The sequence below is a fragment of the Canis lupus genome, chromosome 1, assembly GCF_048164855.1.
Source record: "Canis lupus baileyi chromosome 1, mCanLup2.hap1, whole genome shotgun sequence".
NCBI classification, from domain to species: domain Eukaryota; kingdom Metazoa; phylum Chordata; class Mammalia; order Carnivora; family Canidae; genus Canis; species Canis lupus.
Window position 1 is genome coordinate 36,170,835 of NC_132838.1, and position 12,886 is coordinate 36,183,720.

The 12,886-nt window shown below is 39.4% G+C and overlaps 1 protein-coding gene across 7 annotated transcripts in view; it reads left to right on the top strand.

Moving 5' to 3' along the window:
• PHACTR2 (phosphatase and actin regulator 2) overlaps nt 1-12,886 on the top strand; it is a 206,707-nt gene that overhangs the window by 151,759 nt on the left and 42,062 nt on the right. For 5 of the 7 annotated variants that reach the window (XM_072826162.1, XM_072826138.1, XM_072826153.1 and 2 more), the window contains exons 5-8: nt 158-397; nt 4,652-5,186; nt 10,905-11,110; nt 12,358-12,514. In XM_072826162.1, coding sequence (XP_072682263.1) covers nt 158-397; nt 4,652-5,186; nt 10,905-11,110; nt 12,358-12,514 — 1,138 coding nt within the window. The remainder of the gene's footprint in view (nt 1-157; nt 398-4,651; nt 5,187-10,904; nt 11,111-12,357; nt 12,515-12,886) is intronic. The other 2 variants (XM_072826146.1, XM_072826181.1) reach the window with 1 other exon arrangement.

A 12,886-nucleotide genomic window follows, 5' to 3' on the forward strand; every position in this document is an offset into this window, starting at 1 on the left:
TACCCATGACTGTTCTGTCCCTGGTGTAAACAACCCCACTGGTTCCCAAAGGCCCAGCAGCCATGTGTTTGTATCACTGTCGCCATATGTCTTGCTCCTTCTATTTATATGGTGTGTGTCTGTATCAGTCTGCTTCTGTTCACTTTCTCATTTGTAGAGAACACTGAAAACCACTCTGAAACACCGGCAGCTCCTGTTCCATCTCCTCCAGCTCTTCCTAAGCCTAAACCCAAACCTAAGCCCAAAAAAACACCTGTGCCTCCAAAAGGGGCTGCTGCTGGGGCAAGCCCCAAGGCTGACGAAGTGCCTCCTATTAAAAAAATTACCAAGGCTCCTGGTAAGCAGGCCCCCATCCCTCCACCCAAGCCAACAAGCCGAAACACGACCCGAGAGGCTGGTGAGTATGCCCCCTGTGGGCTGGAGTCTAGGGTATTTGGCTCTGGGGTGGGGCTCATTACTTTTTCTAGGAATGGTGGCCTTTTTGGTATCTGGTGTCTTAGAATGTAACACCAGTGGATTTTGCTTTGACCTAGAGAATACCCAGGAGATTCCTTTGTTATTGTCTCTACCAAAGGAAAGTCAACCAGTTGATTAGTTGATCTCATTAGTTTTTGGGTGAGTAGACCTTTTTCATCCTAAGTATCTACTATCTGTATAGGAACCAATAGAAGGATTCAAGGTGTAGTGTGCCTGATGAATAGCAATGATCTGATATCACATTATTTGCACATCACCTGGCCTTCTGCCTATTTGAGTTTATGACTGGCTTTTTGGCTTGGTTTTTCCTTCAAGATATCTTAAGTTGCATATAAGAATGTGATACTTACATCTTTGACATTTTTGCCAGATCTTAGTATCTTAAATCTTTCAGCATACATAGTAGTTTCTCTACTGACAAATGGACAGAGGGTTCATATCACTCAGTCCAGCTCCACCCCACCCCTCTCTACTGGAATCACAGTTGTTTCATCCAAGTTGAAAGTCATGTCACATGCTCAGTGTTCACTGTCCACCCCCATTCTGAGACTTCCATGTATTATGAGGAATAGCATCCTACTAGGGTAGTTACAAGTCACTATTGCACATCAACAGGTGTGGTTTGAGCCACCTACAAACAACATGTAATGTCTGTCCAGCTTTCCTTTCAAATCAGATATATTTAATGCAAAATAGAGCTCCCAGTCTTCTAGTCAAGTGGCATAAGACACCTACCATGTCATCCAGCTGTAAAAAGGGACAGTGATCAAAGTATATATGCTGAATGGATTTTTCTATTAAAACATGCATGAACATTCTGCTGTGTTGTAGCAAACCTTATTTTCCTCAAAATCGGTAACTTTCTTACCGATTGGCTACCAGGCTATGCCTTCGTATTAATCTTTTTCCCCTCCATCATTTTTACTCATACTGCTCAGAGAATGGCTTCCTGGACAGTAGAGAAGCCCTCCAAATACAAATAGATGTTTCTCTACTGTGCTCCTCTCTTTGGCTCTTGACCTTGAGTGTCTGGTTGTCTACTAATAAGCTCTGAAATGAAATGTCTCAGAATGTTGTGCTTCGTTAGTGCCTGAGCAAAGTGCCTCCAGGCCATTTCCTCAGGCACCAACTGCCATGCTTCCATTCTTCTTGGCATTGCTGTGTTTCCCAGACTGCCTAGCAAACCTGAGGAGCAGTGCTTGAAGTGAGGCAGGTGGTGACCCACTTCTTAAAGAAAAGCTGCAACTCCCCATGCTTGGGAATTATACAAACTTTCTCACTTCCTCCTGCCCCATACGGTAGTAGCACACTGTTGACTTGGCTTGGGCTCTCTCATTTCTCTCAGAAGAAAGCTGGTGATTAATGCCAGGGCAGGGGACAGCTTTCATCAGAGATTTTTAGTTATATCCAGATATTTTACTTGAAGGTTTGTTTATGGACTCGTGATGTTCCTAGGAGAATAACACAGTCATGCTATTGTCCATTGTATTGAGAGGCTCCATTGGCCCACAGTATGAATAACAGTGTTGCTCTTCCCAGTCAGTCCCAGAGAAAAAGGAGTTTCATTGAACTATACCAACAAGACTGTTGTGCAAGAATCCTTTTATCAAATATTGATAATACTCCTTCAAAATCCAACTGATATTCCATTTGTAACCATTTAGATTCTACATGGTAACTTTGTTTTATTTGAATCATGTCCTTCTAGAAAAGTTCTTTCAGCTGCAACTCTTGATTTTTAGTCAGATTTTTCAATTCTTGTAAAAGCTATCAGGATTCTTCAATTCCTGTTAGTATAGACCTCCAGATAACCAGATATTGGCTTATCACATTCAGCTGCTTTGTGAGTGAAGTAATGTCAAATCTCCTATATTGGTTTTTTTTTTCCTTTCTCATTGTTACACATTGTGTTAACAATAGAAGTATTTAACTGAGGAGAGGTGGTTTTACTTTTTTAATTACGGCCTTAATTCAAGGTAGCTTAAGGAACATGGTTAATTTCAGCAAAGTCTTGTCATTTTAGAAGATACTATGACTTGACATTGCACCCCAACATTGAAAAAATTGTCTTTTTCCTTAAATCAAGCGAAAGTTAACTTTAGGAAAGCTGTTAGGAAAGAAAGAATATTCTTTAAAATATATATATATAAAATACACATTGGTATATATTGGTATGTGAAAGGGATTCTGTTCAATTTACCTGCAAAGATAATTGAACATGTTTAGACTTCAAATCCTTAGATTGTCATTGTGAAAAATAAATTTAGGATGAATTTAGATTGGAGAAGTATGCTTAATACCCTTGTCTTATTACCTATTAGCAAGTGAAGATTGTTAATTTTAAAGTAGTAGTATGAGCAGGGGGTAGTGTGAATTCTAGTTGTGTGTATCTAAAATAATAAAGACCCAAGCTATAAAGATAGCTTTTAAGTCTGGATCTTTTCACCAAGTGAGACTCAATCTTTTTTAGTATATCAGAGTTGTGAAGTCTTATATCTCATTGTCTATTCCTTTGTTTTTCATCCCTTGACCCTCCCCCAACTGACTTCAATAAAGGTAAGTTACTATAATATCTGTCATGGATTGGCTCCACAATACTAACAAGATATTTTCTAATAGTTCTGTGGAAAATAGTTTAACCCCTCATGAAAAAGAAACATATAACATTACAACAGAAGAGGCAATTAGGACAAATTTATAGATCATACAGGTCATGAAACAAAAGACTATTCTGGTAGGAGTTTAAATGTGTTTCCCAAAATAATATAAAGAAAAGGAGAGTTAAGTTTTTTTTTAAAGATGGTTTGATTGAAGGCAATCCTTTTTTTTTAATAATAAGTTTATTTTTTATTGGTGTTCAATTTGCCAACATACAGAATGACACCCAGTGCTCATCCCGTCAAGTGCCCCCCTCAGTGCCTGTCACCCATTCACCCCCACTCCCCGCCCTCCTCCCCTTCCACCATTCCAAAAGTAGGCAAATACCTTCTAGTGGCCACAACCATCCTCTGATGAAGACCTTCTAGGAACATAAGTGGTAAGAAAGATTGGCTTTGGGCAGCCCTGATGGGGCAGCGCTTTAGCGCCGCCTGCAGCCCAGGCTGTGATCCTGGAGACCAGGGATCGAGTCCCACGTCGGGCTCCTTGCATGGAGCCTGCTTCTCCCTCTGCCTGTGTCTCTGCCTCTCTCTCTCTCTCTCTCTCTGTCTCTCATGAATAAATAAATAAAATCTTAAAAAAAAAGATTGGCTTTGCAAGGGTATTTGTCACAAGATCTGAGAATGACCCTGTTTCCCTTCAAATTATTCCAATGCTATCCATTTAGACATTTTTTGTAAAAAAAAAAAAAAAAAAAATTCTGCCCTTTGATATTTTGTGAGGCTTGAGAGATTTTTTAAATTCCATTTAATTAACATATAGTGTATTATTAGTTTCAGAGGTAATTTAGTTATTCATCAGTTGCTTATAATATGCAGTGCTCATAAATAACTTCAGGTGCCCTCCTTACTACCCATCACCCAGTTGCCTTTTGATATTTTGAAAATGACTTACCTTTCCTACGTGGCCGTGTGTTTTCACTGTACCCTATCACCGGAGCAGATGGAGGTGTGAGCTGGCATGGCCAACTTCTTTCTCTAGAACCATGGGGATAACTGGAGTTGAGTACATTTGCTTTTGGTCCAGAAAGGAGCCAGAGGGATATATCCTAGGCTTTCTGAATGTGGGCCACTCCATTCCCAAAAAGACATCATAGCACATGCATAATTTGTGATGAGCCCAACCTTATGTTCTATCCAGACAGCTGCAGTCTGTCTGTCCTTTATGCACTGTGATGTCCCTTCTTTGGAGCATGTAGGGACTCATTCAGTGGACCAATAAGACAAGGAGCTGAGGATTTCCCTTTGGCTGGCTCAGCTAAAAAAGCTAGAGGGACTCCTTAGTCTCCTTAGGAGAGGACTCTTGTCCTTTATGCTTCTACCTTAAGCATCACTGGCTCCCTCTTAGATTGGGAGTAGGGAGGGGGCAGGAAATAAAACCATTATCATTATTATCCTATTTCCTTTTATTTGACAAATGTTACCATTTTAAAGGGAACATCGTTGTTGACCATGGCATCTCATTTGTTTATTTATAAGACTTCTTTGACTTTTAATGCAAAATCTCTCTATTTTAGCTGGTTCCTCTCATTCAAAAAAAGCAACTGGGTCCAAATCATCAGCTTCACCATCTACTTCCTCCACCTCATCTCGTCCCAGAGCTTCGAAGGAGACACTCTCTAGCAAAACAGGGACAGTAGGAATCACAAAGGGCAAGAAAAAAACCGGCAAGCAGCCAACCTCTCGATCGTCCTCAGATGCAACCACCTCTGGCACGTCTGACCTGAAAGGAGAGTCTTCTGAGACAAGGGTGGAAAGTCTCAAATCTGAGCAGACTGTCTCTGGGACCGATAAGCAGACCACAGGCAAATATAAGTCTGCAGTCCCTCCACCTCCTGTGGCCCCACCCCCTCGTCCCCCCTCCCCTCCTCTGCCTCATGAGGAGCAGAGCACTGTTGCCTCAGACTCTCCTGTTGTCCTGGTCAGCAATGGAGCTGACTTGCCTGTCCCTGCCTTAGACCCCAGTCAGCTTCTCTGGACCGAAGAGCCAACCAACAGAACCACTGTCCTCTCAGGCACTGGCTTAAGTGTGAGCCGAGAAAATGCAAAATGGTGAGTTGGGGCATAAACCCTATATTCCATCCATATCACCTATGAAGCTGAATACCAAAGATCACTAAACCACTCTATTGGAAATGAAGGAACCTACTCGGTTTTCTTTTGCAATTTCATCTAGTGACTGTAAGGTAAACACACATATCATCCACCCTTTGGTTTTTCATAGCCCTGCCCCAGGAATGTCATAGGCTACTAGGGAAGATGACATCAATCTTTCAGACAGGTACCACTTCAGATCTGTGGCTTTCAAGTAGATGTAGAGGCTGCTTCATTACTGTTCAGCAGTCCCTTTTCTTTCCCCGGACACTTCCCTTTCCTTTCTTTACAGTGGTTATTTTAAGTCTTTACTACTTAAAGTAAGTAAGTAAGTGAGATTATTCACTTAAAGTGAGTAATCTGTGTCCAGATTGCTCACCCATTCCTGCCTACCTTCATTACAACAAGCCATTTAACCTTCTCTATCTCGAAGAAAATAAAGACCATTAGGAAAGAACTCTCTCAGATTCCATCTCTTTTTCCTCTAGCCTCAGAGGGGCCTCCTTTCCTGCTTCCTCAATTCCCATCCCAACCTCTCTGGTGCATTTCAGCACTCATCCAGACAGAATCAGTTGTTGCATCTACTCTACTCTGGTAACCCTTTTTTCCTACCCATGGGACAGAGCTAAGCAACATATCTGCTTGCCCCTATGTCCCCAGCAACAGTACAGAATCTGGTATGCCACAGACATGACATCATCCAGTTGCCCAAGTCAGCAACCTGGGATTCATCCCAAGGGTTCTCATTCTTCTTCATCTCCTGCATTTAATCCCTTACAAAGTCCTATATATAAAGGCAAAAAAAAAAAAAAAATCCCGCGTTAGCCTTCCTGTCACACGGGTATGAAGAAGGGAGGGCTGTCAGAGTATAGTAGACATCATAACCAATTCTCTCTAGGGAAGTCTTAGAGCTCTTAAATCCAACCTCTCCTCTCCTGTTTCTAAGAATAAAATCAAAATTCACTCTTGTGATCTTTTAATATTTTCTCTTTCAAAGAAAACTTTGTCATGCTAGACTTAAGAAAATTAGTACCTTAATTAAGCTGATTTGGATTGAGAGACTATCATTGTTAATTATTCAACTGCTGATAATAGTCACCTTCATTTATTGGATAGTTATTTAATGTCAGGAAACTGTCAGTTATCATGAATTCATATTAGTCTTTCCTGAAATATCTGTGTTTAATAGATGAGAAAACTGGCACTGAGAGAGGTAATATAGTCTGCCCTAGATTCCCCACTTAATAAGTTGCAAAGTCAGGATTCATACTCAGAGCTGCATGTCAAATTCCATGCTCTTAGAAATTGTATACATTTCCAAAGCAGTTACTTCTACTTCTGCAATTTCTTTTGTATTTGTTTCTTGTTTTTATCCTTTTGAGCACCATGGTTTGAAAGAAAGATAAACAAGTGTTAAATTACAAATTATCTTGTTTGACACATTAATAAACAATATGGGAGAAGACATTGAAAGGAATGGCTATAATGTCCTTAACTCTTCCAGCACATAGCAGAGGTCTTCATTTAATTATAATGTGTGTTTTCCAGCATTGCAATGAACTCCAGCCCTTAGAACTCAAAACTCAATCTTTTAGCATATATTTCCTGCTTGCCATCTATGTGCTAAGCAGTGTACTCAGCACCAAGAATGCAAAAGTCAGAAAGACATTATATTTAAAATTGGTTTTTACCAAAATAATGTCCAACATGTTCAGGAAGTACAAATGTTTAAGACAGGTCTGAATAGAATGAATATATGGGTTTATTAGTCAGTATATTAAAGAACAAGGTAGAACAAGGTGATTCTTTAGATAGTCTTAGGCAGTGAGAGACCCCATTTCCCAAGGTGACTTGACTGTCCAGTCCACTTCCTCAGACATTTATTGAAAGCACTGCATCATGCTAAGCACTGTTCTGCACAAGGAGGGGGGTTTAATGTCAGTCTTCAGCCCAAGTATGCAGAGGACGTCAGACAGAAGAGCTGCTGGTCACTATATCCACTGGAACTATGATCAGAGAGCAAGTTTAGGACATCATTAGACATCAAGGTATTTATATAGAGATTTTCCTGTCATTCTGGATAACTATAATCCTTTCCTAGAAGAGGACATTGAGATATTCTTCCTGTCTGTTCTTCAAAGTTAAAAATTTAAATTATAGTTCATTCTGCAGGAGTGGTTTGTTTGCTCTTGAGTTAATGAGCCTGGAATAAATAGTCTCTCAATTTTTTTCCCCCAAATCCTTCTTTTTTTTTTTTCTTTCTTCTGTTTTTAAATAGATATTTTAGTTAGAATTTCTAGCTCTTAGTCACTTGCTTTACTTAGAACTTTCCCTCAGTTATGTTTAGTGAACGAATGTGTGAAAATCCTGTCATCTCATGAGGAGGCTTCTGTTTGGAATACAAATATCAAAACTTTAAAGAAGATAAGTAGCTATGTAAAAATATCTTCCTCTATTCACATATTGCAGGGTAGTAACCATGCAGTAGATTTCTATTTATTGTCAGCTTCATTAGTATCATCTAGGTCTGGGACAATTTAAGGCAGACACTAAGCAGCCTATCTGGAGCCTGTATCCAAGAGGGACTTGACTGTGTTTAGTCCATTTCCATGAAACTTAGTGAGTTCACTGTTTTGTTCAATGTGTCCAAGATACTTAGGGGGAAAATTAGAGGCAAGTCATGAGTTGATTAACACAAATTGGGAGTATAATAACTTAATATTTAGTTAATTATAACCTACATAATACAATATGACTATAACTTACAATATCAAGTATAAAATAAAATATAACATTTAATAGGCAGATTAAGAGTCGTAAGTCTGGATTTTAGACTGGACTTGATACTTTGTTTTGAGCAATGCACTCATGGCCTTCTCAGGTTTCATGAACTATAGCTTATCTGTCCCCTTATTCTGTAGAACAGATGTAAGTTGTAAATGTATGCAGAACTCATTATGAAATATAAATGATGACATTAAAATAATGATAGATGTCATAATAAATTAGCGAGCAATGATAGAAACGAATACTAGGGCTTAGCCCTGAAGTATCTTTTGTTCTGCTCTTCAGAATGTGTTATTAATTGACACGTCTACTAAATGTGCTGTGGTCACCCACAATGGCAGGCTATTCAAACAAGGATGGCCTCCAGTGGCAATCAAATAGAAATCCAGACTGTGGAACAGTTTTCTCGTATTTAAAATGAGATTTCACACTGTGGAAACAGTATGATGGTTCCTCAAAAAAAATGTAACCTAGAATTACCATGTGATCCAGCAATTATACTTCTGTGTATATAGCCAAAAATATTAAGAGTAGGTACTTGAATAGATAATGTGTAAACCAATGCCCTTAGCAGCATTATCGTAACAACCAAAAAGTAGAAGCATCTGGTGGGTCACTGGTTAAGCATCTGCCTTCGGCCTGGGTCATGATCCTGGGGTCCTGGGATCAAGTCCCACATCAGGCTCCCTGCAGGGAACCTGCTTCTCCCTCTGCCTATGTCTGTGCCTCTCTCTGTGTGTCTCTCATGAATAAAGAAATAAAATCTTAAAAAAAAAAAAAAGGTAGAAGCACCCCATATGTTCATTGACTGATGAATTGATAAACAAAACGTGGCATATCTATGCAATGGAATATTATTAAGTCTTAAAAGAAATTCTGACATATGCTAAAGCATGGATGAACCTGAAAGACATGCTAAGTAAGTCAGGCACAAAAGGACAGCTGTTGCATAATTTCACTTATAAAAAGCACCTAGGGGATCCCTGGGTGGCTCAGCGGTTTGGCCCCTGCCTTTGGCCCAGGGTGCGATCCTAGAGTCCCGGGATCGAGTCCCGCATCGGGCTCCCGGCATGGAGCCTGCTTCTCCCTCTGCCTGTGTCTCTGTCTCTGTCTCTGTCTCTCTCTCTGTGTCTATCGTAAATAAATAAATAAATAAATCTTTAAAAAAAAGAGGCACCTGAAATATCAAAATTCATAGAGACAGAAAGTAAAATGGTGGTTTCCAGGGACTAGGGTTTAAGACTAGGGGTCCCATTATTACTTAATGGGACGGTTTCAGTTTGGGAAGATGAGAAGGTTCTGGAGGTGGATGGTGGTATTGCCTGTACAATAGTGTAAATGTCCTAGCTACCACTCGACTGTGTACTTTAAAATGGTTAAGAAGGCAAGTTTTATGTGTGCATACTTTACTCAATAAAAATAAATAAAATATGCTGTGCATAGTTTCCCCTTTGAAAACAAGAATTTTGGCTGTTGGATTTTTCTAATAAGTGAAAAATAGAGAATATTTTAGAGTCCTTAGGCTAATAACCACAAAGCACAATTTTCAACACCTCAGATTCTGACAAAGTTTACCTGTTTTTATTACTCAAAGAACTGTTGTTGTTGTTTTTTTTTTTTTTAAGTTAATGAAAACAGCAAGCACATGTTTTGCACAAAACGGTCTTTCAGAAGCGTGACATCCAAATTTGGATTCTTCTATTTATATCAGAAGGCAATTTGGGGATTTTCTGAATCTTAAAATGAAGCTCACATTGTTTTTGATATGATATGTTTTCAATGTAAAGCATTTTTTCTTATTCTAGTCTGTGAAAACTGGCAGGCTTTATATATTTATAGTGACTTTAAACCAGAGACTCTACGCAAACTAATTAGTAGAAAATTATTGCATCTGTACACATCACCTTTCTTGTATAGAGTGCATTTAACTTCCACCTTTTCCATTTTACATTACTAATATATTCCTGTGAGAGGCAGTTTTACAAATGGAGAAACTGAAACCCAGAGAGGATACATGATTTTTCGACTTGATACACTGGCTGTGATGAAAATAGGATTAAATCATGTATCAGTTAAAGAGGTATGTTTTTCTGTCACCAGCCTTCTAAGTGTTGGGCTGCAAATCAACATAAATTCCACTTGTCAAAGAGCTTTGAGGACTGGAATGGCGGACAAGTGAATGGTGGTGGAGGTTCAGTGTACTAAGTGCTCCAATGTGGTTGTCTGCAGGTCATCTTAGGAAATGGCAGAAGGCCAATGAAAGATTCCTGAAAAAACTACGGCTTTAGCTGAGGCTTGAAAGATAAGTAGGAGTTACAGGTACAGAAAAAGTATAGACAAAGTCAAATATCCAGGAACTTCTAGTCCACTGTTCTTTCCACTAAGGTCCCATGGCTATAGAAAAATCAATTTACAAAATATAGTTTTACCATATTCATGTACTAAATATATCAGATATCATCTAGTCATTCCTTTCTATTTTATTTTTATTTTTTAAGATCTTATTTATTTATTCATGAGAGACAGAGAGAGAGAGAGAGAGAGAGAGAGAGGGAGAGAGAAGCAGGCTCCACGCAGGGAGCCTGATGTGGGACTCCATCCTGGGACTCCAGGATCATGCCCTGGGCCAAAGGCAGGCACTAAACCACTGAGCCACCCAGGGATCCCTCCTTTCTATTTTATAGGTGAAGAATCTAAAACCTTGAGAATAAAGTCATACAGTACTACTGTCATACAGTACTACTTTTCCATTTCACTGTCCTTAGCTGCCTATGTCTGCTTTCTCCTTTCACCAACTTGAAAGATGCTCATGGAACTAGAGCTCCTTCTCGTCATGTTTGCTGTCTCTCTGAACTTCACACCACCCCTGTGTTATTGTGCCTTTAACAGTCTGACAACCAAAGATGAGCCGGGGAAGGTAGCATCTCAGCTCCTGCCTCCTCAGCTTATGGGAGAATCTTCAGGATCCTTCAGTGCCCTGGAGGACGAAGGCCAAAGGGAGTACCAGGCCAATGACTCAGACTCTGATGGGCCTGTCCTGTACACTGATGATGACGATGATGAAGAGGATGAGGATGAGGATGGCAGTGGAGAAAGTAAGACTTTTTTTCAAGAGGTGGGGAGGAAAATGGATGATGGACAGAAGAAGGTGCATTTTGTAAATTACGGAAGCCATCGGCAATCAGACATCTGATGTTTTCTTTCTCATGTTCTTTTCTTAGATCAGAAATGTGCGTGTCCTAAGGTTTAGGTTTTGATGACAGGCCTTTCCAGAAGATGGTTCTACAGGGCCCAGGGGGTCAGGCCTTTGTCTCTGAGGAAGATACGCACATTTGTATTTGTACAAGGAATCAAAGCTTTCTAATGACAGAGGTGTTTTCAGAATGGTCAGAGATGGCCTTTCCACCTTAAAATCTTTCTTGAATAAAGAGCATAAACACGGATTCATTGGGTTACTTATTAAAGGTGTTTGAAACTTATGCTCACTTTTATACTAGGCTTTAAAGCGAAGAGAGATAAGAATGAAGAGTGACAAATATCTTTGAAGAATCATAAACAATCATTCTTCTGCAATAGGTGAAATAGGATACCTTTTTGGAAGGAATGATATAGTACAGTGGATTATGCCAACTATTTATATATAACTTAGGGAACCGGAAAGTTTTGTATTGTTTGTTGTTTTTTTTTTTTTTTAACTTCTAAGATCATGACTTAGGAGGAATTCACTATGGAATTGAATTTATTCATTGTGAAAAGTTATTAATGATGAAACATCAATTTGTCAAATTCCTTTAGTTTGTACTGAACAACAACAAGGAAATTGTTATCATCTACCTGGTATTAACTATCCTCTGTTGAGGATTCTTGGTAATTAAGGGATACTTGGGTAATTAAGTATTAAAACATTGCTAACATAGATAAATTTTTTCCAGCGTGATTTCTGAGTAGAGGAAAGGCGAAGACATGAATTAACTGAATGGTATAAATAAATAAAGGAGCTACATTTTTAAGACTTTCACAATCAGTAGTTTCCATGATCTGCCGTCTCAGCAAAATAAACTTCAAATATCACTTTTCAAATGATGAGGTGATATTTGCAAGTTCTTTCATGGCACCCAAACATTTTTCAGAACATTTTTAAAAATAGTTCTTCAGTTTTTCAAAATGAACTACATCCAACTCAAAACTTTTTTTATTCTCCCCTGAGGTTAATTAAAATTCCACTCTTGCATGTGAATAAAGAATTTTGTCTGGACTTTGTTTAAAGCCCATGCCACATATAACCCGAGTGCTGCTTTCTTAAAGCCTCTTTCTCTGCATTTCTGCCTTTTCCAATCCTCAGGTGCTTTGGCAAGTAAAATACGACGAAGGGATACTCTTGCTATCAAACTTGGCAACAGACCATCAAAGAAGGAACTAGAGGACAAAAACATACTGCAGCGCACATCTGAAGAGGAAAGGCAGGAAATCCGACAGCAAATTGGAACCAAGCTCGTCAGGTAATGGCTGAAATTTTACTACACACGGACCAAATTATAATTGTCTCCCACCTGTGGTTTCCTACCCAGCTGAGATATCTCATTGTGAATTACTTGGGTAAAGGCACAACTGGCCTATGTAGTTTTCTAAATTTGGTCCTGGATGATGAACCACTCAAAGAACTTGCCCTTTGGTCCAGCCAGTCAATGGTTTGGGGGTCACCAAAGCCTTAGCCAAGTGTCAAAAAACTTTTTCTATTAAGGACCGGTTAGGAAATATGTCAGGTTTTGCTGGCCAGGAGGTCCCTGTCGCAGCTACTCAACTGTGGTGGTATAGTGTGAAAGCAGCCATGAACAATACATAGACAAACGGATGTGGTTGTGTTCCAATAA